Source organism: Lichenostomus cassidix, chromosome 27 (assembly GCF_008360975.1).
Source record: "Lichenostomus cassidix isolate B80296 chromosome 27, HeHo_3.0, whole genome shotgun sequence".
Classification (NCBI taxonomy): domain Eukaryota; kingdom Metazoa; phylum Chordata; class Aves; order Passeriformes; family Meliphagidae; genus Lichenostomus; species Lichenostomus cassidix.
The window spans coordinates 1,232,115-1,259,622 of NC_139507.1; the positions used below are offsets into that span (position 1 = coordinate 1,232,115).

Sequence of the window (27,508 nt, forward strand, 5' to 3'; positions counted from 1 at the left end):
GATTCTATGATTCTTTTTTATATATATATATATATATATATATATATATATATATATATATATATAAAATTAACTTCTAAGGTTTAAATTTATACAATTTACATGTGACTGAACCAGAGGAATAAAATGGTCACTTAGACAGTGCAGTCAGAAAATGCACCTATAGCTCTGGATACAATGACATGGCCTGATGGACTTGCAGATAGGGTTCAAGCGTTTCAGTCACAGCACTTTCATGCAGTGCCAACAAAATTACTACAAATCCTGGTTTTGTCAAAAGGAGAGTGGAATGTATTTATGAAATGACTCTTTTCCTCCTAAATATATTCAAGAGAGACTTACAGGAAAAGAAATAAAGCTCAGTTATTTCCTGTTCGCATCTCTGTCCTTTGAGCAGGAGAACAAAGGAATTTGACACTTCATATCTATGCTCATCTTAAACACTGTTCCTTGGCCTTTAGCTGGGTACAGAGTGGCACTGACAGTTAAGGAAATTGGTCCTTCATATAGAAAATCAGCAGCTTTGATAAGCTGCACAGGTCATTATGCTGGTTACTATCACCTTATCTGCACTTCTTTCAAAGTTCCAGGTCAGAGGAGGTAAACCCCAGCTAATTATCCCTTCTCCTCTCTCATGCAAGCAGGAGTCGCCTTTTGAAGGTATTTGCTTGAGGATTGAAATGTCTGTGTCAGTCCTAAAATAATCACAGTTCAGCAGTGGAAATGCCAACGGTTCCAGGAAATGGGCCATACAAAAAACTCTCCTAAACTGTCCAGTAACCTGATACAAGAAAAATCCTTCCCTTAGTCCAGATCTGTTGATGTAACCTCAAGCAAGACAGACCAGGGATCCAAAACAGTTTAACACCACTCTAAGAGGACTCTGGAAATATCTCATCTGGGCTGAGGCTCATCCAGTTCTGGAGAAGAGAACAATAGATCCTCGCCAGCCAAGGGTGAAGGAATCCTGCATGGCCTCTGCAAACACTGAGTGGAAGCCCCAAGACACAGGGTCAGTCTGTCCAAACAAACAACCCACCTGTGCACCCAGCCAGCAAGGAGAACTCACCATTTCCCCCTCTCCCACCCAGTGCTACTTTACCAGTGTTAGGCCTTAAATTCTTTCTCCTTCCCTTTTTTTGGTGGGGAAAGAAGGAAGGCTGGAGAGAGGAGATAACAGACACAGTGTAATTCCATCAGCTCAGCTTTGGGGGTTTGCTTCCACTTTTAGTTCATTAATTCAACCTTGATTTATTGTCCTCCACAAACCACTCATAACTGTACACCACAATAACCACCTCCATTTCTTCTCATTTATCCTGTTTTAAATAAAGAGACACAAACATGTTTATTGTAACAAAACCTGCTTGTATTTTCTGAAGTCATACCAACACTTCCTTGTCTTTTTTGACTGCATCTCCTCCCTCAGCATCCAGGCACCTCATGAAGCTCCCTGAGCTGGTGCCTGGTGTTACACCACAGAGTGCATGTGGTGTCCTCTCATCACCCTCTGTGCTGATCCTGACCCTGCCATTCACAGCCCATTACTCAGCTGTAAATGAATGGCTCAGCGTTCTGGATAATTGGGTTACATCCACTGAGCTCCAGCATCTTCGGGAGGGGTGCCACCTCCCCCGCCGGGCAGCACTGATGCTGTGAACCTTGTTTTTACAAAAGCTACCTCAGCTTTGTGATGGCAGCAGGAGATTCCCGTTCCCCCGGTGTCCTCACCAGCCCCTGGCCCAGCAGAGGTTTCAGCAACCACTGCCCAGCATCTGCAGCAGTCCTGAACACAGATCTATCGGCAAGCTCTGTTCACACTCCCAGAGCTCTCCAACAGCCACACTCTGCTCCCCCAGGGCACCTGTGTAGGCCAGGTTACATCTCTTCCATTTGAGCAGCCCTGCAGGTCAGAGCCAGGTTACCAAACCTCTGTCCAGCATTGCCAGCTGCCAGCCCTGCCCCGGGGCTCACCAGCAACAAACCTTCCCTGGATACCTGCATTTGGGCAGCTGAAATTCTGGGGTTGATTCATCAGCTGCACTGACCAGGTTTCCACTGACTGGATAAAGAGACTTTAACACCAGTAACTCCTGTATGGTGCCCACGCTGCAGAAGTTTGCTGTTGTTTGGAGAATATGGTGGCAAAAGGCCAAAACCTCTCTGTGTCGAGCCCCCTCAGCTCTGCAGCCTCACCAGCCGGAGCTCCACAGGCTGAGGAAGCAGCTCCCCACGTGGAAGCAGCATGGGTGCATTCTCCCAGCTCCACACCTGGGCTGCTGCACCCTGCCAGGACCCAGCTGCCTCTGAACGGAGCCCACATGCACCTTTATCAGTGCTGTGGTTAATCTGCAACCAGATCACCCACTCCAGGGCAGCTGAGGATTAAACGTACAGGAAATAAACCAGATATTACTGTAACTAAACATTAACTCACTGCTGCTGGACTATCTTGTCCCTCATCTTCCTCAGTAGGTCAGGAGAGAAGAGGGTGTTGACACCCAGGTGTTACTGAGAATGTAAAGCACCATTTCAGTTTCAAACAGTGTAACTACACACACAGTATAAACCATCACCTCCATGAACCAGGGGAACTTGCAGCAATCTGGGATTCTTTTTGATCAGTTATTGCCTCATCACATAGTGATCACAGCTTCCAAACGAGGGCAGGCCTTGTATCCCTGGCTTAACTGGGAGGGTTCACATTGCTTTGCTCCTGAAGTCCTTCCTGATCACCTGTCTGAACTCTGTCTCCAAAGAGATGTGGGAGAACAGGTACCTAAGCTGCTCTGGTATGAGCAGCAAGGTGAGATTGCCCCTGGCTGTGTAACACTTGTGTCTCCAAAGGTTACACACAGTCCTTCCTTCTGTTCCCAGCAGCCTCCATAGGGAAAACCACCCCGAGGAGGGACACCACTTCATAAAACACTGACCAGCTGCTACTACACAGCTCAGCACACAGCACACACCATATGGCACATGCAGAAACTGCACTCCAGTGTGGGACTGCTTGCTTAAACACAGCCTCCTGCTGCACTTTCCCCACAGCATTGATTGTTTGTAAATGTGTAATTACAAGGCAAAGGGCACGTGGGAGGTTTTCATCACAGGCTGATCAGATATAAGCAGTGTAGAACAAAACAAAGGGATCAGTATTTTAAAAGCTTCCAAACTACAGCACCACACTGGCCAAGCAGTGGGGCCTATTTTCAAATTACAGCTTGTTGGGTGATAATTACATCAACACCACTGCAATTACTGAGGTTGTGATCGTTCCAGTTTGATCAGGAACAGCAGCATGCTCTGCAGCTCAGTGTTACTACACAGGTTCTGCAGCTAGAAAAGTGACCTGGAGAAATAATTCAAAATTCACAAGGGACCAATCCCTCATAGTTAAGCTGAAAGGATTGTCAAAACATCTAACCAGACTAAAGAACCGTTATTAAAGCAATGGTATCAACCCAGTAACCTACATTAGCAGATTGCAGCCCTTTACAAGCCATTGCCCATTCATAATAGCACCTTTATTGCTGCTTCTTGAACCCTGCAATGGTTCGTGGCCCCCTCATGTTCCTGCCTCTCCCTCACATTGTACCCAAGCTTAATTTAAAAAAAAAAAAAAAAAAAGGGAAAATGGTTAGACACAACTGTCTTCACACCACAGCTGATAGCAATGAAGAGAGAAGTCCATCTAGGCCACGATTTTAGCCATGGTCAGCCAGAATTTGGGCAGGTTTCTGTGCTGGTGTTCTTATCATGAACCCTTGGTTTGTACCCACCCCAGCAGAGGGAACCACCGACCATCTGAAGGCACGGGAAAGGGAGCCGGGGAGCACCAGGACAGGTTATCTGGGACACGGGACTGGGCAGGCCAGCAAGAGGCATTTCTGGGATCAAGGTATTATTTCAGCTATTGACAGATCATTCAGGGAGGCATTCAAACAAGGGCCTGTTTCACACAGACAGGTCTGACACGACAGCAGGACACAAGGTGCTGGCACTCCCAGGCAGAGCTGCAATTCCAGCAGTGCCTCCCTCACAGCTGGCACTCGCAGAGTCACAACAAAAACGAAAATGTCAAGAGCACAAGCATCCTGTATAGATCTGAAGGAAATGAAGATAATAAAAATAGCTCTGAACCAGGTTCAGTGACTTGTGACCACAAAACCCTCCAGCAGAAAGACCTGCACCTTCCTCCACAGCAAAATAAGTCTGTGCCAGGCCAGTACCTCCAGTAAAGGGATGCAACTTGGAGAATTAACCCCTCAGCCACTTTGTCTAAGGTGGTGTCAGCAGTCATTGACTTGGTTCACTCCTTCAGTAGCTGATAAATCAGTAGTAAAAACATGACAAGTATTCTGACCATGTAATACTAATGTGAGCTTTCCCAAGATGAGAGTTGATGCCACCTCCCAGAGTTTATCATAAAAGCTTTGGACAGGAAAAACACTCACACAAGCTAATTCCTGCACTGTTGGTAACATTCCCTGCTTTGTCTTAGGACTGAGAAGCTTCAAAGGTTCACAGAGATATTGAACTGGAATGCAGGACTGTTGTTAGTTCTTAGGACAGAGGGATCTTTGTGCCAGAGCATCCCCCAGGACTGCTCCTGCCAGGGGAGCCAGGGAGGAAGGTGCAGTGGAGCTGGAGGGGTTGGGTGAGAGGAGCTGCAGGGAGAGCAGCACCTGAGCCCCTGTTCAGTGCTATGGATGTGAGTGCTGGAGAAGTCAGAGGAAACCACAGTTTATGTTCCACACAGTAGTGAAACATCATGTGAACAGTGCATCTAAATCATAAAATGGCCCAAAAGGAGGAAAAGGAAGTGAGTTTCCAAAATAGGATTAGACACCAAAGTGAAACTTGAAGACACACTGACTAGCACAGGCCAAAGCTCCTGATAAAATCAAGCTCCTGCCAAGCTCTGCTGTCCCAGAATTCAGTGTTTGAGGGAGAGGGACAGAATGACCCAACAAGGACCTGGCTCCTCCAGAGCCTTCCCTGGTGCTGCACTAAGGCACAGTTTCTTCTAAACTTAAAATGTGTCCAAAATCTTGAGAAACCCCGGATCTCCAGCATCCTTCAGGGAACATTTTCAGCACCAGACCTTTCTTCTTGTCCCCTGCTGCAGCTGAGAGGGACATGACCAGGGCACCAGCCCTGTGTCCCCTGTCACTGTGCTTGGGGTGTCCCTGCTCTGTCCCATGCAGCTTCTCAGCCCAAGAGCTGCTGCTGCCACCTCTGAGAGCAGTTTGGAGTAGTGGCTGTGTGAACTCTTGGAGGACATGCAAGAAGGCAATTTACTATCAGAAAACAAACACTGAAAATTCTGATTCTATCTCAGCCTTCCCCCCCACAAAAATATCCAATAGCTCAAGGATTCCCTAAATGGAAATGCAACTAATACAAGGCTTAAAGGTCATCTCAAAGGAAAGCCGTGTGCACCAGAACATGGCCTGTCAATTCCACACACATTATTCCAGACTGCCTTGACTCCATCTAGGGCAAAGGGAAAAAAAAACCAAGGAAAATGAAGTAGCTGGTTAAAGGGAATTTAAGGAGGTTCCTAACAATTACTTTCAGTATCAGGAAAACAGATTTAAAAACACTTCAGCTGTGGCTACTGTGCCAGCAGAACTAGAGCTCTTGGTTCTCTGAGCACAGCTCTGGTGGGACCCAGCCAAAAAGGGTGGCAGAGCCACCCAAGACATTCTCCAGGGGCTGCACCACTGCTCTGCAGTCAGCCCTGGCTGTGGCACCTCTTGGAGCATGGTCATGAGAAGAAGACACACGGGAGTTACCAGCTGCAGCCACAAAGCCCTTCAGAACATAGAACACAGAACGTTTTCCTGGTTATTTTCTGGCTTTCCTGCCTGTTGGCATTGAGGACAGTCACAGGCAGCTGGAGGGGATGGGATCCAGGCACCAAGGAGCCAGAGCCCTTAGGGCCACACTTCACCTGTGTCACTTGCAATGGTGCTGTGCCCACAACACAGCCCACATCCAGCTTTACACTGTTTCCTTGCTGAAATCACTACTTTGAGGCCAAATAATTATATCTTACATAATATGGCCACTAGCCAAACTAACAAAACCTTTCTGAGGAAATCAACATGCCTTAAATTAGACTTGCCTTAAGATTTTAAGTAAACTGAATGAACTCTTAAGCCATGGCAGTCTCTGGGCTGTGTCAGATGTGTGTTGTGCCTTCATATCCTATTAAAAAACAAGGAACAGTGTCTGCCAGCTGCTTCTCTGCTCTAGGAGCTGCAGCCACCATGTGCAGCCATAAAATGTGACTTGGAAAATTATGTGCAGATGGGCCTAGAAACTTAGCATTTGTAAGTTCTCTTGATAGCCTGCATTTGCTAAAGATAAAAGCAAATCACAATCTTTTCACAAATATCCTCTGCTTGAATTACTCAGAAAACTACCTTAGAGTCGGCATCAATTCCGCACAAGAGCAGTGACGAGCTGAAGCACAGACAGGCCAAAAGGAAATCAAACAACTCAGGAAAATGGAATTACATCCTGCCAGACTAACAGCTCGTCTGTGTGCAGACTGATTGACTGCCTCAAATCTGTGCTATTGGGTTTTTTAAAGGCAAACACCAACTTGGGGCTTTCAGTGGTGTGCAGCTCCCTGCCTGCTGATCGCCTTTGCTTTAGCACAGGGTTGGAAGCAAACAACACATGGTACCACTTTTGCTGATTACAGAGAGAATAAATTTAAGAATTAAGAACACCCCATAACCACAGCCAGTGCAGGCCACAGACACCTCAGGCAATAACATGACAGAAACAGCCATTTTTAGTCCTACCTGATCATTGCAATCTGAGAAAGAGGCTGAAAGTTTTCTAGAGCATATAAAATTCAGGTTTAGGTATGTACTTTCTGCCCTGAACAGGGCCTCAGTAAATAAACAAACTTCCATGAAATTTATGGGTGCACCAACAAAACTTATGTCGGCCAACAAGGAAATTAAAAACGAAAAATTCCAGTAAACTGTTCCTCACATCAAAACAAAATTCCAATTCAAAATATGCAGCAAAAGTGCTGAGAATTTGGAGCTGTTGAATAAAGCATAATTCACATATTGAGTGTTATTAAATTATCAGAGTAATCAATTCTCCCTTATCACTGTATTATCAAGGATCTTTTAAAGGTGGGTACTGTCTCGCTAAATCTAAAAATCAATCTTAATCCAGGGCACTCCTAAAGAACTCTCTCAGATGAACCCAGTTACTTATGCACCTTCAGAAAGATTATAACAAGAATATTTGAACTATTTGGTCTGGCAGGCTGGTACATGACTTCATCCTGCCCAGGCTCCCAGAGGACATCCGGGATTATCTGCAGTGCCAGTTCATATGGCTTCCAGAGACGAACTGGAGCACAAAGCTGTGGTTGTCACCATGTCACTGCAGGGGGACACTTCACCCCTTATCCACAGGTACGTGCACTGCATTCTCTGAGGCAAGAAGCACTGGCACTTCTGCTGTTCAGTGAGGGTCTGAAAAAACATCACACTGCATTCTGACCTGGCTGGGAAGGACAATACAAGGACGTGTAAAAAGGAGATTTCAGCGCAGTGGTAAAAGCTGGAGACAGGAGAAAGTGTCAGGGCAAACAAAATGTGATCTGAGCGCTTCAGAGCAACACTCCCTCCGTGGCAGCAGGGACTTTCTCAGTCTCCACCTGCCAAAATAAATTTGCTGCCATTTAAGGTTGTTGGATGTTTCCCCGATTAATCACTGCGGCAGAGCAGTGTCCCGGGCCGAGCTCTGCCGGAGCCGGTTCTCCTGCAGGACGTTACACAACCGAGCCGGCCCTGCCAGCGCCAGGGAAGGAAGGGCAGCAGCACCCGGAGCGTCCAAGGGCGGAGCGGCTCTCGATCGCAGGGCTGCACAGCACCGCCCTCCCCGTGACACCAGCGGCGGAACAGGGGAGTCGCAGCACCGCTGAGCAGGTGCGATCCTGCTACAAACGTTTCCCTATCCAGGGAGTTATTCCTGTTTCGAGAGAAGGAATTTAAACTGGGAGGAATGAACCCGGTTAGGTCATCCTGGTGCTGCAGCCCTGAGGGGGCACTAAAGCATTGATAACGATCTCCTTTTAGGAAGTAGTATCTGTAAATGTTAGGAAGTAACTCTGTAAATTGGGAGGACGAGCAAAGGAAGCACCAAACCAGGAAAATTTCACCATGGGAAATGCATAGCTCACACTTTTGTTTAGATCTGAGTGTTTAACTTCACTCGAAGAATCCTCAAGTGGAGACAACTGCCTTCTATTTAACCTTTTATCAATTTCAAAAGGAATTCCTTAAACACCTGTGATACAAACACAGCAAAGCAACTGTTCCTGGCTCCAAATAAACTGTTTAGAAAGGACCAGAGGCCAGCAGACAAAGATGTCAGCAACAAAATGCTGGAGAATGGAAAAGAATCCTTTCAACTTCTATTCCAGTTGTGTGTTCAAGTTCATCGCAGCAGTATTTGAGAGCTGCCACCCCAGACCCCACTGCAGCTGCTGCTGCCAGTGAAGTTTCTCTGGGAAGATCTTGCTTTGGGAAAGGCATTGGGAACTCTGCCCTCCCCTCTGGATGCTTCAGGAGACGCTGCTCTCAGAGGAGATGGCAATGTTAGTTAGCACTGGGGCACTGCTTTCTGTCCCTGAGCAGAGCAGTTCTTGCTCTCGGGGGTGTCCACACAGCATGGATTCCAGACTGAGAGTGTTTCCCCGCAGTTCTCTCAGACCCATCCCATCAGCTCCGTGGCCCCTGGCAAGTGCAATTCCCACCAGTTAACCACCCACAACCAGCCCCTTGCTGCAGCTGAGGTTTTGCTCACTGAAATGAGCAAAACTATTTAGGAAATTAACCCTAATTAGCCACCAAGACTCCCACAGCCTGCTGTGAGCAGGAGTCCAAGCTCTACAGAAACCAGCCAAGAGGTGGAGGACTGGCAGCAACAACAGCGTTGCTTTCTCTAAGGTGACCTTGGGCAATTTCCACTCCCAGTTACAATATCGAGGCAGACGGGAGGGCAAGGGAGCAGCAAAACCCTGAATGGAGACACCCTCCAGCCTCACGTGGGGGTTTTCTTGGTCTTTGGTGGCCAAATGGGGGAAGAAGAGCAAACTAACCCATACAGGCTCCCAGGGAAAGTTCACTGACTATTGGATAAAATATTCAGTAGCCTAAATAAAACACAAAATGGACCTGGCCTATTTTTGCTATAGGTGGATCTGGCAAACGTAAAGTCATCTTTGGAGGAAACCCCAAAGTGCTTCCCTATCACAGTCACATCTGAACACAGAAAAGAAGGAACTAAGTCCATAACCAAAAAAACCACACCTTCACATTGCCACTGTTGTTGGCCACATTTGCCAGGGAATTAATTTCCAGCTGGACAATTTTAAAGCTAATGTTGATTAAGATCACAGGATGGTTGTATTTGGAATTAGAGGAACAAACCTCCTACAGTATCTTCCCAAGTATGATCTAACAAATGAGTTTTCATCAAATCCCACAACACGCTTGGTAAGAAAGCAAGTCACAGCGAGACAAGAGATGGTATCCACTTAATAGGAAGTGGTTTATTATCACTATTTCAACTTCTTTATGATGCAATTCAAGGTAAATCTGACAAGAAAAATCCAAGGCACATGAAGAGTGGCCAATTACACTCTGCAAATGTGAAACTCCTGAAGCAAACGAATGACAAACACTGCAGTGGCATCCAGAAGCACCAGAAAGTGATTAATCCTGTGCGTAATTATAGGATGGAAGAGCAAAGCAATGACTTGCACCAGGTAGGACAATCAGGCTTCTGTGGCTCCCAAAAGGGCCTTTCAGCCTTCTAAGACTGACATCAAGAGAACCATGCTGGGAGGAAACATTAACACAACAGCCTGGAGAAGAGAAAGTTGTGTGGAGACTTCACAGCACCTTCCAGCATCTGAAGGGACTACAGGGAAGCTGGAGAGGTACTCTTTGTCAGGAACTGCAGTGCCCAGACAAGGGGGAATGGGTACAAATTGAAAGAGGGGAAATTTAGGTTAGATGTTAGGAAGAAATGTTTTACTGAGATACTGGAACAGGTTGCCCATGGAGGTTGTGGATGCCCCAGCCCTGAAAGTGTTCAAGGCCAGGCTGGATGAGGCCTTGAGCAACCTGGGATAGTGGGAGGTATCCCTGCGCATCACGGGACCAGATCATCTTTAAGGTCCCTTCCAACACCTCAACATTCTATGACAAAAAAGCTCAGAAGAGAGGGTTCCCATTGAGATCTTCCATGAGCTCTCTAATTTCTGTGAGACTGAAAACCACTTCTCCACTCTCAGTGAAAGATGCAATTTCAAAGTCAAAATCCTTAGTGTGAAAACTCCATGGCAGAACAAGTTCATCCCAGACAACCCAAGGATATGGTGCCAGTGGCAGTAGCACTGAGCAGGTAGGGAAAAACAAGTCTGAGAAATAAATTTCACCACTTGTGATTTATTCCATGTGTGTCATGATAACTATTGGTTTTTCTAAAATACACCCTCCTAGAGTAAAAAGAATACAACCATCCTCACCCTTATTAAGAGGTTTTTAGCTCTCATCACTGTGAAGTTTGAAACAACCACAGAATATCTCAAAGGCTTAAACAACAGAGAGCAGAACACAAAACCAGGGAATGCTTGAGCTTGTCAGTGCTGCTCCCTCACACTGCTCCTCCCCTGTCCTCGTGGATAAATGGATGGTTTGTAGCTGATATGAGATAGGATGTGTTTTCATATTACTTTCTCCCACTGATGAAAAAAAGGAGCTATTTGGCACTCACAGCACTGGAGGGTACAAAGAGTATCAAAGCCCAGGTCAAAACACAAAGAAATCACTGTCTTCAGTGACAGAAACTTTTAGTTGCAAAATATCCATTGCACTCCTTTGCTCAGGGAATGAATCAAAGGCTCCCACTCTCCACGTGACACCCACGGATGACCAGATGGGTGGGCACAACTGGGCAAATTTCCTACACAGCAAATTATTTGGGATTTAGCCATTAGTGCTATCAGCTTCCACATCAAGTACCTCATTAGGATAAACAGAGGCTGCTCGTTTGTCTTAAACAAGGCAAGCCAGTACATCTACATATGAAAGGCAGGGGGTGGGGATGTTTTCCTCTGAAAGCTTTCCCAGATTGGTTATGGGGCTTACCCTGCTCATCAAGATATGAGAGAATTTGGCACTTGAGGTGAAACATCCTTTGGCACTGCACAAAGGATGGAGAAGTGCAGTGGCAATTACTGCCAGCACAAGATTTATGTCACATAACCAGCTACAGGTAAAGAGGAGCCTTCAAAAAGGCAGCAAAAGTGTCTTGACAAAAAAAACCCAAAACACAATACTGATCCTGACTACTTAAATGTTTGAGCTTCCCACATTCCCTGTAGAACAAAAACCTGACACTGACCAAGCCAGTCTTTCTGTAAGAATCTGCTCATCTGTCCCTCCTGCGATTTACTGAGGTTTAAGTGCACATTTATAAATGCAACCCTAGCAAATTATTCCTCTCATTTGGTCAAGGTGCTAGAGAATGTCTTCAAAATTCACCAAGCTTACTGTATTTGACTTCTGTTATTTTTTCCTAGGTACAAGGACACAACAGGAAAGGCAGAAGGTTAAAATGTATCAGATGGAGTTCAATATTTTGAAATATTATGACCAAATTCCACAGTTTCCATGATTCAGCTACAAAGTTTGCAACACAACACATTTTTGTTTGTACACTGAAACAAGTGATCTGTCCCTCTGCACAGGATCTGCTCACTAAATGTAATAAACAGCCTCTCAGCAAAGCAGCTGAGCAGTCAGTTACCAATCAATCATGGACAAAACTCCTGGCAGAAGACCAAGATTGACACAAGCTTTCTCCATAAATTCAGTAGCAACACATCTGGCTTGGCCCTGAAGTTAATCACAGCCGGTGGTGTGAGAGCAGAGCCCCAAACCCTCTCTGAGCAGCCCTGGGAACAGTGAAGATCTTCCTGCTCCAATGGTTCACCCAGCAAGCAGCAGGTGCCACTTCAGCTTCTCCGTGAGAGCATCCAAGATCCAGAAAGGAGCAGAAAAGCAGGATGGAAACAATCAGCCATTCTTTAGCTATATGAAAGCTTGAGATTCTCTTTGCTGCTCGTTTCCTGCATGGCAAGGGATGATACACGTGGCATCTTTTCAGAGATGGGTGTCCCCAGTCACTCCTTCCCGGCTTTCCCACTCCTGCCAGCCAGCTGGAGCCTGGCACTGCTCCTCAGGGCAGGAGCACTCAGCATCCAAACCCCACAGCACCCATGATTTGAGCACTCCAGGTGCCAGCCGGGCACCAGCTTCCCACCACTGCCCACAGAGACAGCGCTGAAAATCAAACCAAGCAGCCAAGATGTTTGGTGAAAAACAAGACTCATTTTGACAATAAGCAGCCCCCTCCTTGAAGTCTCCAAAAATGTAAGCCCTTAATGGAAAACATGTTTTCTATCAACTGATTGGAAAAATGAAGCCAAATATTCCCAATAATTTCAAAATTGTTCAGCTTTCCTTCAGTTCCCTACCAAGTCCAGCTCTTAGGGTTTCATACCAGGTTTAAAAGCTTTACACTTCACATGGATCTGTTTTTCCCTGGCGTTTCCTCAAAGGGGTTTAAGTTCCGTAACTAACACGGAGTCAGAGAACCAGCTGCCAGACACTGGAGATGTCTAGCTCAGGAATGTCTGCATCCTTGAAAGCCAGGATGCAGCACGGCCCAAAACCCAAGAACAAAGACAAGATTTCCATTGTTTGTTTTGCTGGAGACACAAATGCTACATTTATCAGCAAAATAAAGAAAAGGGATACTCCTGTTTCTATCCCAGTGCTCCAGCACAGGCGTTGTTGGTGATCTCCTCACCTGGAACAGGTCAGAAACCACACAAAGCAAAGTTCCTTTCTTACTGCAACACAAGCAAACTCAAAAAAGGAAACGCTGATTATCAAGCAGCACAGTCCGCAAAGTCAAACATCCAACCTCGGGCTTATTTTAGAAAGGCTCCCTGGTAATTTGCCTGTGCTTTTGAAAAGCAAGGAATATGTTTTGAATTATAAGAGGTTACAGGGACATTTTTGTGGTATATTTGGACTTTCATTTGCAAAAAAAACCCTCAGAGCTACAGAGATCCTTTCGGAAATAACATTTTTTTGTCATTGCTAAGCACTTTTCAACAAAGTTTAACAGCTACTGTTCCAAGAAGGTGTTTACATCCAGCTTTAAAAGAATACGAGGGTTCTTCTGTCCCTGCAAGCACAGGGAAAAGAAGCACGGTATCCTTCTGAGAGTTTGAGAAGCAAACAAGAGAGGACATTCTCTGCAGGGTGCAGGGGCAACAATTTTTCTAAGCAAGTTCACTTCAAGACTCCGGTGTTCCAGGTCTGGTGTTTGGGGATTTTTCTGGGGGCCTAAATTGTATTTACAGCTCTTTGGGCCTGTTTTCATTTCCTCCCCAGTCCTTACACCCGGGATCAAGAAGCAACAATATACAAAGAAGCTGGTATTGAGGAGGAGTGCAAGGCACAGTTTGCAGCCTCGGAAGTTTATAAACTCCATATCCAGTTGCTTTATAAACAGTGCAGGGGAGGGGAGGCCTTCAAAGAACCATAGGAGTTTTCTTTTGAAGGTGAAATTTACTTTATCATTCATTCTTGTAAACAAAATAACCTATTTAGCTGCAGTTTAGTAATCTGAACAACAGTAAAAGTTTTAGTGTAAACATCTCAGCGATGTGCAGAATGAAAGCTTCATTGTGCCCTTGATGGCTGTGGTGTGAAAGCTTTCACTGCCACCGTGGTTTTCACCCCTCCAAATGCCATGGAGGAGCTCTCCCCAAAGAAAGCCGTGCTGTTCCTACAGCGAGAAAGGGGATTTTTTGTTTCAGTTTGTTTTTCTTTGCTATTCATGGTGAGACAGCCTTTGCTGCTATCCAGTAGCTGTTAAAATATGGGTTCTCATTCCTTCCCAGCTGTTGCGCTCCCTGGGTCAGACCATGCAGTAACCACTGAAGTTCCCTTTCGTTTCCCTACTGGGTGTTTGTCCCATAAACAAACCCCAGGGCAATGATGAAGGCACTGATGCTGTAAAGGGAGGCAGATATTGAAAGGGAACCTCTTCTGAAAGTTTCACCTTAAAACATAATTCATTTGAGGAGTAGCCATGCACACCTGCTCTCCATCAGAACGGGACTGAAAACCTTCTTGTCAGGGCCCCAGAACCAAGAGATTTATTCCAAGGCTGTCAGAACTTCCAATGAAACACAGCTTGAGTCAGCTTGATATGAATAAAGATGCAGAGGCAAGGGCAAAAATACCAACCTAAACATTGAGTTTGAAGATAGAGTAAAACCCAGCACTCCAAACAGCACATCCAGCCCCAGCAGCACTTCATACCCCACATATTGCAGAGCCCTGCCACCAATCTCTGGTTTTCATTTCCCAGGAAGATGTAACGAGCCTTCAGGCTTCCCAAATTAAGTTACATCAACCTTAAAGAGGAACATATCAAGATACTCTAATCAGACAATTTTCTACCTGTACAACCTCAGGCAGGATAACATCTGGGCAGGCTCTGTCCAGACCCAAGAGAACATGAACTGCAATGGGCTGGGATCCAGCGTGGAGCCAGGAATCGACTGGAGCAGATGAACACGATAATGAGTGATTGCAGGACTCCAAACATCCTAGCATGGCACAGTTTGTGTGGGCTACATAAACTACACTTGGAAGAAGGAGGAAGTCTCTTCGCTGAAAGTTGTATGGTGTTTCTTGCATGCCAAAAGGAGCAACTGATGGAAAAGCACAGGAATGCTGGTTAGAAAGTTCTCAGATGGACATGGTACAGATCTGTGCTGCAGGAGAAACTGATAAACACTAGGAGGAGATAAGCTGTGTTTCTGAGGTGGAACAGGAGGGAGGCAAGAAGATGGGGGAAGCAGATAAAACTGAGAGCAAAAGCAATCTCTGTAGATAGCTCTGAACAAGCTGTGTGGGAGAGGGGGCACAAGAGAAGGAATGAGCACAGAAATCAGTGCAAGGTGGATCTGGGTAAGAGATCCACCTGGGCCTGACACACCACAGGGGAATAACAACACCTGACTTGGGATGCCAAGGCCTAGAAGGGACCAAGTCTGACAGCACGGGTAGAACAAGTGAACTGCTGTCGAGAGGAGCTCACTTGCTCCAACCCCAGGGACTACTGGCTGACAGACTGAGCAAGGCTGGAAAGATCAACCCAAGATCAGAGAGAACACTGGGAGAGCTGCAGGCACATCCACAGCAAGGGAGAAAGCTGGGCAGAGGTGTCCAGCTGCACACAGAAGGTACTGAAAGAGGAGAGAGGAGTCACGAAGTATGATCAGGAGGGTACTGCAGTTACCGAAATTTGGGAAGTCAGCAAGAGGAGAAAGGAAGGTCAGGTGGGACAACACTTCTTGGAGGGACAGTGAGAGTCAATGCCTGACACCCCGGAGAAGAGCAAGAAACATCCAAGGATGAGAAATGACACTGTGGCAGATGAGGGACACAGAACTAGTTTAATGCCATATTTTCACCCTGTGGTACATTTTTCTGGAAATAAGGCTCTGGATCAGACCAGCCCAATAGTCACACACAAACTGTTCTCTGAAGTGTCACACATCTCAAGACTGGCAGGTCACACTGCGCAAGTGGCAGCCACAGGGCAGATCACTGCCAATTTCTAAGCCCAGAAGGGAAGGTCAGCAGCATCCCAGCAGCCAGGAAATGTGGGCTGCAAAATGCTTCAGTGGAACAGGACAGAGCTGAAGCACAAATATTCTGCACTGTTCAAGGAGAAAACTTAAAGTCTGTACAGAAAAACTGAAAGAAATTGTTGGAGGCAGAATGGAAAATACCACCATCACCAAGAGTTAGAGCAAGAGCAGGCTTGTTATGCCCCAGTCACAGTTCTGCTGCTGAGCCTGACAGGCTGAGCACTGCAAGACCATCAGTGATGACAGGGTTGGGTCCCCTGGCTTGTCATTAACAACTATTTTATTTAAAAGGTCTTTCCAAGATATCCCCCTCTTCCTACCTCAGCTGGGCCCTGACAGGACAGTATCTGTTGTCCATCTAAACCACCACCCAAAGGTAGCACTCCGGGTGTTGCTGCCATGGAGAACAACCAACTCAGGGACCACAAAAACCTCATTCCTAGCCAAAACCAGGGATTATTTCAGGAACAGCTTAATGGCTTAGATTTAAAGAAGAAAAAAGGTACTTTCAAACAAGGTAGGTCTATCTAATGCCCTCTTTTCACTCCCAAAGACAGAACAGCCTCACAGCCAGACTGTTCTTTCACCATCTGAAAGCACTACCATGAACTTACTTCTCCTCTTGGTCTACTAGAGACAAACATCAGCAAGTGACAGGAGTAGTGGGAGCTGAGATTTCATCACATCTAAGCAAGAAAATCCTTAAAGGAACAGAAATCTTCTTTACAAGTTGTATTTCTGCTTCAGAGAACTGGAAAGGAGCATTTGCCACAGAGGGACACGCAGCTCCCTTATTTCACACTTACAGGCAAAACCGAGTGCAGGCATTTGTTTCCTTCTCCTCCTTGTCAGAGTCCCTTCATTCCATACAAAGATGCAGTCATGACCCAGGGATGCAGAGAGAGATGATGTAACTCCAAATACCTCAGCAGATCTGCATCTTTGCAGGTATTTGAGTAAATATCACTAAGTTCAGGTGGTGTCAAAACCTGCTCAGCCCAGAAGAAATGCAAAGAGTCAAAGAAATGCAAGGGCTTGGTGAGTGTTAGGTCAGTAAAGCCACCTGAAGAGGCAGACTTTTGAACAGAAGTCAATGCAAAGGACTCTTGACTAAAGGAGGCCACGAGACTCATTGGAAGTGTTAGCTAATATTTACTGTAAGAGTTTAGCAGATCTTAGAGTCAACCTTTAGCTGGTGAAACTCAGCAGGTGATGGTAAATTACTTCAGTTAAGATGATGCAGGTTACACAAGCCACCTCAAACACATGGTAGTCAAAAAGCAGAACAGGATTCTACTTGACAGCATCCCAAACAGACGCATTGCAACTCTGAGGAACTTCAGGATCACATCACTTCATCAGAATCTATGAAATAATTGCAGAGTGAGGATGAAAGCCAAAAGGCTGCTGAGGAATTCCTAAATTACCAGCTAACTTTTTGTAGATATACTTTCTGTCAACAGCACAGGAAAAACACTTTTAAAAATGCAAGAAAGAGCATTTCCTGTTGAGCTAATCCCCAGTAGTTCTGGTTACAGAACTGATCCTGTCATGGTTTTGTCTCACACCTGATGCCATGTGCCATGGATGTTCCTCCCCAGCTTGCTGCTACCTACCTATAATTAAATGCTGTTACATGTGCTCTGTGACAAGGACCAGAGGCAGCTGGGAGGACCTGCAGGATCAGCAGCCTCAGAGTTTAGAAGTGCAAGGCACCCTGAAAGACTGATCTCATTCATAAATCTGACCTCATATATTATTCAACACCCAGGTGCTAAAATTATTAAACACTCCCCCACCCAGCTGCTATAAAAAGAGTCCTGTAAAACTTCCTTCTAAGGAGGCTTTCATCAGGCAGGGAGGGCAGATGTGCTAGGGAAGGTCCAGTGAAACCAGATAAACTCAGCACACATGGAGGCAAAACAAACTCTAGGCCAGACACCATCTCATTCCAAGCCTGGTTCATGGGAATTCCAATCAGGAATCCCAGAGCACACCTGCAGCAGCTACTGGTGTCCATGGGCTGAACAGTCCCTGTGGAGTCAGGAAGCTGGCCTGGATTCTCCTTTTGCTACTTGTCCAGTTGGGATTTGCTTGTTAAGTGAGATCGATGGCCTTTTCCATCTCTGAACATCAGGCTGGCCCCTGGCCAAGCTCATAAGTCACATTTTGATGGACTAAGGGGAATTTTCATTCCATTCATTCCAAACTGTGACACGAGACAGCTCTCTGCAGGCTGAGCAACTCTGAGGAAGCCAAGAAGGGCTGATGAGACTCAACTGAGCAGCACAAGAGCTGTCCTGCAGCACCCAGAGGCAGGTGCCCCTCTCCAGGGAGAAAACAGCCTCTTCCCAGCAGCTCTTTAATCCAACACCACATGAACAATTCAAATATTCAAAACTATTTAGAAAGGAAATTAAAATGGCTTAAAGGCATGAAAAGCTTGTTTATGAAGTATGAATATTTCATTAGCAAAAGCACAAATGAAAGCAAGCATTCACATAATATTTCCTCTGCTGGGATTAAATACAGTTTATTACCTCATGGGAAGCCAAACCTCTCTCACAACTTCAACCCTAAATAGGAATGTTTCAGATGGTGTGCAAAAGATAAGGAAGTCAGTGTAAAAAGATCAATGTGAAATAGATGGCACCTTTCACTCCAAAACTGCAACTGAGCTTCATCAAGGGAGGAGCAGAAAGGGTGTGGTAAAGAGCAAGAATCACACGGGACCCATATCCCTGCTAAGAATTGTTCCTAACGGATTATAGGGACACCAATTCCCTGAAGATGGGGACAAATTAAAGTGTTTGCTCAACCCCAGAACTTGTGCTTGCTTTTCCAGACCTAGAAAACAAAAACAACCCAATCTGCAGATCTAGGGGGCACTAAATGGCAGAACAGGAGCCTGGTCTTTCAGAACTTCCAAGTTCTTCCCTGGAAGTGTCCAAGGCCAGGCTGGATGGTGCTTACAGCAACCTGCTGCAGTGGAAGGGACATGAGGGTGGAACTGCATGAACTTTAGGGTCCCTTCCAACCCAAACTATCCTGTGATTTTATGATTCTAAAGCACGGCCTCAACTCACCACATCATCCAGAAAAAAACCTGTTTTATTTGAGAGAGGCCCAAAAGGTACAACCTCCACACAACTGCCTCAAGAAAATCCCTCTGAGATATCCCTCTGCAGCATTTAAAGCCCAATTCCTCATTTCAGTTTGCTCCAACCTTTTTCTAGCACTGCAGCCCACGCCTCAGCCCTGCCTGCAGAACAAACACTTCCCCCAGCACCAAACACTTATTGCACATTCTCAGGAGAACCAGATTTGCAGTGTAGATTCTTGATGCCAAAAATATTAATAATCATAGCAAATATTATGTATGTTTCAAATGTACCTGCAATAAATACAGATCTAGAACTGTTGCCTTAATCTGAAAATGCTGGGGTTTGTGAGACACTTGCAAAACAGTAGAAAAACCACTTTTGTGTGTATTTATCTGAATACAGAACTATGTTTTTATCAAATGCTGCTTTAAGAGGCCGGAAGTCACCACATGTACAGAGAGATAACTGCAAGGACTATTAACCCATAGCACTTTGCACCTCAGGCTCAGGTAGACTTGGATGGGCAGGAGCTCTCTGAGCAGCAAATACAGCCTTCCCCAGGGTTTCATGCTGGAAGTAGTTAAAAGAAGAGGAAAACAACCCTAAATTCATTTTACAATCATTACACATCACCAGGTGCTCTGCCCGTCTTCCTTTCATGCATCCTTGAATTCTTTAATAATGGTGACACACACGTATTGTGTTCCCAGGGGGGATATTGCACAATGCTTATGAAAAATGAGCAACTCACTAGAAATCAGGAGAGGATGAGTCAGGTAGCACCTGCTCACGAAGCAGATGTGGGAATATGAACACCACGAGCACACAGCTCACATCAGACTACCCCAAACTGCCCTGAAAGGAAGTAAATCAAAAATGGTAACTTTTACCACTTGAAATTTTCACTGTGGCATGAAGAAAACGAGGTGATGCAGTTTCCTGCTTCTCTTACTCAACAGTTTCATCTACACCACAATTTCTGCAAAAATTGAGCAGCTCTGGCCAGACCAACACTCCCTTTCCACAAGCACCATCTCAATCCACCTGCCCTGGAATAGCCATGGTCATGTTGAATCAAAATGAGTGAAATAAAGAGTTTTACCAAGAGCAGAGCATTCTCCCTTTGCTTACAGGCAGGTGACACTTGAGCACAGATAAATACCTGCCTGCCAGTGGCAGGACCTGAGAGCTGCTGGACACAAAAGGATTCCCTGTTTTAAGGAGTCTTTCAATTAATCTGATGTCGTGGGATCGGAATTGCCAGTTACTGCTGCAGCAGTGCAGAGATGAGCAGGCACTCACTGAAGGACTGATGGGCAACTGCTAACACACAAACCACTCAAATACGGCTGTTTTAATAATTCTGATTTATGAGCGTTCCAGGAACAACTGTCTGTTACAGTTTTGGAGGTTTCTATAAAGAAACAAAGCTACTGAATCGACACAGACTGTTCCCATAGTCCTGCTTTTCTTTTTTTTTTTTTTTTAATTATTCTGATGACTAAGAATCACAACCAGACACTGGGATGAAGCGTGCTCAAGACTAAGGAATTCAAGGACAGGATGACTTTTATTTACAATAAAGCGTAACTCACTGTGAATGCTTAGTGTCCAGTGAAACAGTTCATTGAGTAGCTGTAAGACACAGCCATGAGAAAGTACTGACACGGTGATATCCCTGCTGAATCACCACTCAGACCTACCAAGAACTGGGCATGAGCACAGGGGCTGGGAGATGAGGTAGTAAATTCACATTGCATCCACCCACCTACCCAGGAAAACTCCTCCAGCCCATGTCAACATCACTAAATTCAAATACTACACTAATGAAAAGTGCAGCTTCACCAAATCTCTCTTTCCCACTAGAGACATCCTTGGGGAGATATCCTTGCATGCACCGAAACTGGTATGATTTCAATTCCACCCACATCTGGGCTCACTTGGGAACTAAATCCAGCACAGCCCGTCTTGGGTCAGCCAGTGACCCCGAACAAAAATAGCTCTGGCAGAAAGCTGGATTTATGGAATAGGGTGGAGCCCATCCAAGTGTATACTGAACAAACCCGCCACGGGGACTCAATGACAGAGAAGCAGCAACTCCTTCCCTCTGCTCAGCACATGACCAGCACAAAGGGGACTCTGCCATCTCCACTAGGGACATAACCGGCCCTTGAGCAGGTCGGGAGTTGGGTCTGACAGTTTCCTACGTGTCAGCACCAAGAGTTAATTGCTCTCTCCAAAGCAGTAAAATGTGAGCAGCAAGTGTTGCCTGAGTGCTGTAAAACACCAGCAGCAGGGCCAGGTTGGCAGCTCAGGGCCACCACTCAGCACCCAATACTCAGCAGAGCTCAGCAACTTCACTGAAAAGCCATATTTTGGGTAAATTCACATCAGCTTTCCCAAACGTCCCAGCACGGACAGGCCTGAAGGCAGGGGATGACAGGACGAAGGTTAGAAAAATTAACAGTATCAATTAGCTTTTAACAAAAGCTTGTTCTTCCCACAGCACAGACACCACATAACCTCAAAGCTCAGGCAAAGTTGAAGGCCAGGTGAGAAGAACCTAAGTCTGAATCGTTGTCAGAGGATAAGCTTGGGTTTGGGTAGGTTTGAGTGCCAGTGACCACAGCACTGCAGGTAAACGGGGCCTCCAAGGTGTGTCAGACACAGCAGGGATGTCCTGACAACACCCTCGGGCACCATCAGCAACAGAACAGAGAAAAACATAAACAAAGTGACACATGTATTGTAAGGATCCAGGACTGCTGGCTCGTTCTTCTCATCCTTTCATGCAAAGTTAGCAAAGTCTATCCCTGCAAGGCACCTCTCAATTGAATCCTAAAGGCAGCCAACACGTTACGTGGATTTTTAAGCTATCTGTCAATCCATTTCCAATACTTCATTTATATTTCTAGTACACATTAACCAAAGAATAAAACCCCAAGAACAAATGGTGACACACAAGTTTCCCGCTAATTACAAAGATACTGCATGCAAGCCCTTTCTAATACAATGTCATGGAGTGTACAAATGAGAAACAAATGTAAACTTCTGGAGGCACTAAAAATTCATTTAAATTTGATATCATGTTCAAAGTTCAGCTGTTCTCATTATGATTTTCTTATATTCAAACACAAATGCCCTCTCTGCCCAAACAGAAATCCAAAATATAAAACAAAGAAAGAAAGTATAAAGCATGCTGGTTATTACACCCCACAGGATCTGAGCCCTGACCCTGCAGCACCTCAGGACACAGGTACACCCTGGCTGTAGCTGTGTAGCACAAAAAAATCCCGAGCACTCAGTGGCTGAAGCAGACAGATCTTGAAAACTACAGATTTAATCCAGAGGAGGCATCACAATTATCTGAAAAAGCTTAATTTTCTCCTTCCTCAATAGTTTTAAGCCTGCCGAAGGAACTTAGCCCACCTCCCATCTATTGCCAGAGCTACTCTCAGGTGCATCCAACAACCCCAGGGGCTTGACAGGGGACTGATTCCAACCCTCTCCAGAACTTAAGTGGCAGGAGAGGAACAGACAGGAAAGCCCGAGCAGAACGGGAGTGGGACACAGCCAACAAGTCACATTTTTATCCCAAAGGCTTCCCCTTGGCAATTATCAAATCCTTGCACAAGGAGGAGCTCCCATGAATGTTTTATAATGGAAAGTGAAAAGCAGCCGTAGACTTAGGGTCCCCCGGCCATCCTCTATCAGTGCTGCCCAGGATTTAGTTGTGCTTGGGAAGGAACAGGCAGGAAAACACGGATCTCCCCAGCACCCACCACATCTACAAGGGAAATAAAACCATAAAGATCACAAAATGTTAACACAGCAAGTCCACACCAGCCAGCAGCTGCAATGCCCCCCTGGGATGGAGCAACCTTGGACTTGGTGACTTTTATTGCTCCTTTTTTTTCCAAAGCAACTTTGCAGAATGCCAGCTTAGGCAAGAAACCTGGGAGAGGGGAGTAGGACAGGTCACAGAGAGAAGCTGTGGCTGCCCTTGGATCCCTGGAAGTGTCCAAGGCCAGGTTGGATGAGGCTTGAAGCAGCCTGGGATAGTGGAAGGTGTCCCTGTCTCTACGGCAGAGATAGAACTGGAGGGGCTTTAAGGTCCCTTTCCAACCCAAACCATCCTGTGTTTCTGTGATATGGGGTTAGATTAACAACATACTGTTTAAAAGTAAAGTCCTTAAGGTCCCTTTCCCCCTCAACCATTCCACGATCTCATGAGGGAGGTGGGCACTGAGGCAGGTGAGTCCGGAGGTGAGGGAGACTTTCCAGAGAGTGGACTGAGAGCCCCTGCAGCCCCCAGGGCTTGGTGCACCCTGAGCAGCCTCATCCTCACCCGCCTCTCCCATTTCATAGAAAAATCCACACTTTTGTGCGGGTTTGCCCAGTCAGGGAAGGGCAGCAGGCGGGGGAGGCTCAGGGAGGGTTTCGGCTCCCTCACCCCCCATCCCAACCGGGCTGAGTGTGAGGGGAAGACCCGCCGAGCCCCGGGGCAGGGTGGCCGCGCCGCCCGCCCCTCACTCACCGCAGCCGGAGGTTCGCCATGAACTCGGGCATGGTGACGGCGTCCATCAGCACGAAGTCGGCTTTGCCGAACTCCAAACTCTCCTGCTCCGCCATGGCGGCCACTGGGACGGCCGGGACCGGGATGGGGCCGGGACAGGAGCGGGACCGGGATCAGGACCGGGACAGGACCGGGATCGGGATCGGGATCGCTCCCGCCGCTCCCCGGGCGGGGGGGGGGGGGGGGTCACCTGCGGCGGGGCGGGGCTGGGACCGTGAGGCGGCTCCGGGCAGCGCCCCCTGGCGGCCGCAGCGCCCCCGGGCCGGGCCGGGCTGGGAGTGCCCCCTGGCGGCCGGAGCCGCGCGCTGCAGGCGGGGATCGGGCACGGCTGGGGATCCCGGAAACGGATGGGGATACCGGGAAAGGGATGGGGACGGGAAATACGGGATGGGGGATACCGGGGAAAAGGGATGGGGAGATCCCGGGAAGTACGGGATGGGGGATACCGGGGAAAAGGGATGGGGAGATCCCGGGAAGTACGGGATGGGGGATATTGGGGAAACGGGATGGGGGGATACTGGGGAAAAACGGGATGGGGGGATACCGAGAAGAACTGGATCGGGGGATACCGGGGAAAAACGGGATGGAGGGGTCCCATGGAAAAAGGGATGGAGAGATCCTCGGGAAAAATGGGATGGGAGATCCCGGGGAAAAGGGATGGGGGGATACCGGGGAAAAGGGATGGGGGGATACCGGGGAAAAGGGATGGGGGGGTTCGGGGATGTGTGCTGGGAGGAGGGGTTGTGCTTCCTGGGGTGTGTCCTGCTCCCAGAGGAGCTCCCCTCGCACCCCAAATATAGGGTGCATTCTACCCCCCGCCAGGACAGGTGGGAGAAAGCAGATCATGCACCCAGGGGAACTCCACCTCATGACCCCGCCAGGCAGGGTCAGGTCCTGCTACCACCCCTCTGGGTGCCCCCCAGACCCTGTTCACTCTGGCATTTACTGAAACCCTAGAAACCCCCCAAATTAATGCAGAATAAACCACACAAGGAGCCCTCCTGCAACACCGGGGTACCCCAGAACCAGCCACGTTCAGCTAATTACATTGCTCTGCACACAGGGAGGCCCCCAGGATGGGAGGCTGCAGGCTGCTCAGGTTGGATGAGGGGATTCAGAGGGGAGTCTTCCTTCCTGGGGTGTATCGTGCACCCAGGGGAGTGCACCCCTTCACCCACCCAGCACAGGGTACTAAGGAGTCACATTCTGCCTCTGGAGAGACAGCAGGGGTGGACCCTGCATTGGGATGTGCTACTGGGCCACATCCTGCACCCTGTGGAACCTTCATCCCAGAGCAGGGCTGGATGCTGCACCAGGAGGACACCTCCTCCCCCCTCCCCCCCAGACAGGTCCTGCACCCCAGGATCGCCCATCCCTCTCTGCAGTGTCCTGTAGGGACACCCAACCCCACCCCATATCCTGCAGGAAAAGATGCTGCACCCCAGGGACTCTCCACAAACACCCTGCGGGGCTGGGGGGGCGAGGGGGCTTTACTCCAGGGACCCCCCCCACCAAAAAAACTCATCCCCCTGAGGATGGGGCCACATCCAGAACACACTGACCCCCTTTTGCTGTACCCCAACACCACAGAACAGGGTTCTGCACCCAGAGACCCCCACCAGGACAGGGGGGAGAAAGCAGATCCTGCACCCAGGACCCCCCAGGCAGGGTCAGATCCTGCCCCCAACACCCCTGGGTACCCCCCGGGACCCTTCTCACTCTGGTGCTCACTGAAATCCCGGAATCCCCTCAAATTAATATAGAATAAACAACACAAAAAGCCTCCCAGATCCAGCACCATGGGCTAATTACCTTAATGATACTAATTAGAGTAAAGAGGCTGGGAGTAACTGGGAGCCGATGCAGCCTTATCTAAAAGCATTTTGGGCAAGAATGGCTGGTTTGAGTGTAGTGTGGCCACCCCTGTCCTTGTCTCCATCCTTGTCTCCATCCCCATCCCTGCAGCTGTGTGGGTCTCCTCCCCTCCCAGCTGAAAGCAATGATCCCCGCTGGTTATAGGGCTGCAGATCCCAACTCTCTCACTGCTCCTGGAGGAGGACGAGGCTGGAGGAGCTCTCAGAGGTGAGCTGGGAAGAAAAGCCCCGAAAATGCCCTATTTGTGTTTTTCTTTTCTGGTGTGTTTAGCTTGGTGTAGGGGGCATCTTCTGGTCTTGTTCATGCAGTGTGCTGAATGGCTTTGGTGCTATTGTTAGTGCCTAATTTGCATGATGCTAATCATCCCTGGGAATCCCTGGGAAGAAGTAGCGGTGAAGTAGCAGTGAAGGTGAAGTAGCAGTGGGGGCTGAGGGCAGCAGCATATTTAGCCCCTGCTTGGCTCTCCCTTGGCAGAGGTATTGGAGTCACAGCAAGTGTCACCCAGCACGGGCAGCAGTGATGGAGTCAGGACCTCCTGCCCTGCATGGCCCCTCAGGCCCCTCTGCCCTCCCTGAGCCCCCGAGGCTGAAGGCAGCAGATGGATGTGCCTGGCAGAGCCTTCGCTGCCTCCGTCTCCACAGACAGAAGAAGAAAGTGGCTTATTCTGCCCACCTCTACAAGCTCCTAAACCAGGTATGTCCCAGCTGGGTTGGGAGTTTCCTGCTTCCTGAGCTTTACCTGCTCATTTGGCTATCCCAGGCTGGATGCTGTGTGTTACCTGAATGGGGCTGCCCAGGGCACTGCTGTCACCGTCCCTGGAGGACTTTGAAAGATGTGTGCACATGGCATTTGGAGATGTGGGATAATGGTGGGCTTGGCAGCGCTGGGGGAATGGTTAGACTCGATCTTCATGGGCTTTTTCAACCTGAAGGATTCTGTGATCCCAAACAGCAGCTGTGGTGGCTGGGGCTGGGCAGTGCCAGCTGTGCTGCCCTGTCAATGGCTGTGCTGATGTTTTTTGTTGCTCTCCCCACAGACGTGCTCCACTGGAGACTCCTGCCTGGTGCCTTCCATGCTGGCCTGGCTGGGCAGTCCCCAGCTCCTCGGGGACGTGGCTCTGGAAGCCTCCCGGCTGTCCCACTGTGACAGTAGGAGCCGCCTTGGTCACCGTGAAGTCCTGCTGGCCACCAAGCTGGTGCTGCTGCGAGAGCTCTGCAAGCCTCCTCCAGGATCCTGAGCCACGAGCTTAGGCAGGATGGGACAATCTTTGTAGCATTTTAATGTGGTTTTGGTAAATAAAGTATTTTTTGGCATTGTTTAACAGAGCATCTTCTCTGGGCTGGTGCTGCAGGCACCAAGAACAGCAGGTGCAGGGCTGGGTACCCCTGTGCCCCAGGAAGGGGTGCAGGAGGGGGATACTCACCCACATTTGTCTCAAGGAATACTCACAGGGCAGCCCTGCCAGCAGGTAAGTGATACCCAGAGGTCCAAAGGGCCTGATGGGCCAGGAAAGCCTCTTGGCTCTGCCAGCCCAGGCTGCTCTGGGGGGGCTGTTGGCTAGCTGGGTGCATCTTTGCACCCTATTTGGCCAAGAAAAGCAAGAGAAGGAAGATAGGTGTTATTCCAAGCCCTGGAGAAAGCCAGCCTTGGATGCAGCAGCATTCCCTGGTGATGCTGTGCCAGGTGGTGGCACTGAATGATTCATTTCCAGGCTCTTCATGAAGCCCCTGCACATTCCAATCCCAGGGATGTCTCCAGGTTCTCCAGCTTCCTGCCTTCAGCTCCAAACCCTGCCATGGGGATGGCTGAGGTACATGGCAGTACCAGCTGCCTTCCCAGGGAGGGTTCTCAGTCCCAGAGAAGTGCCAGCAGCTCCTGGCAGCACTGGGACACCGTTCCTGGGGCAGCCTTTCCAGCTGCTGAGCTTGTCTTCCCTTCAGCATGGGCAGGAGGCTGGAAAGAGGATGGAATCTTCTGCAGGGATTGTACTGTGAAATGCTGGCATGAGCTGAAGGCTGTGAAATGCCTGTTCAGAGGGAGGTGGTGACAGGTCTGCCCACCCTGGAGGCTGCCTCACCTGCTGGGCACCACTGGGATTTGGACTGTGTGGTGGCAGATCTGGGACAGTGACACATTTACAGGGACAGTGGATTCCCTGGG

General features: G+C 48.0%; 2 protein-coding genes across 2 annotated transcripts in view; one reads left to right on the plus strand and one right to left on the minus strand.

Moving 5' to 3' along the window:
* Positions 1 to 23,660, minus strand: part of MYO1D (myosin ID) — a 157,031-nt gene extending 133,371 nt beyond the window's left edge. Inside the window, exon 1 of the mRNA XM_085083545.1 lies at positions 23,435 to 23,660. Coding sequence (XP_084939671.1) covers positions 23,435 to 23,529 — 95 coding nt within the window. The 5' untranslated portion in view covers positions 23,530 to 23,660. The remainder of the gene's footprint in view (positions 1 to 23,434) is intronic.
* A 1,784-nt stretch (positions 23,661 to 25,444) lies between these two features.
* Positions 25,445 to 26,669, plus strand: LOC146426414 (histone H2B-like). Its single transcript, XM_085039930.1, has 3 exons — positions 25,445 to 25,555; positions 25,823 to 26,041; positions 26,385 to 26,669. Exons 2-3 carry the CDS (start codon positions 25,868 to 25,870, stop codon positions 26,583 to 26,585), a joined length of 375 nt encoding a protein of 124 aa, XP_084896056.1. The 5' UTR covers positions 25,445 to 25,555; positions 25,823 to 25,867; the 3' UTR covers positions 26,586 to 26,669.
* Positions 26,670 to 27,508: the final 839 nt, after the last annotated feature.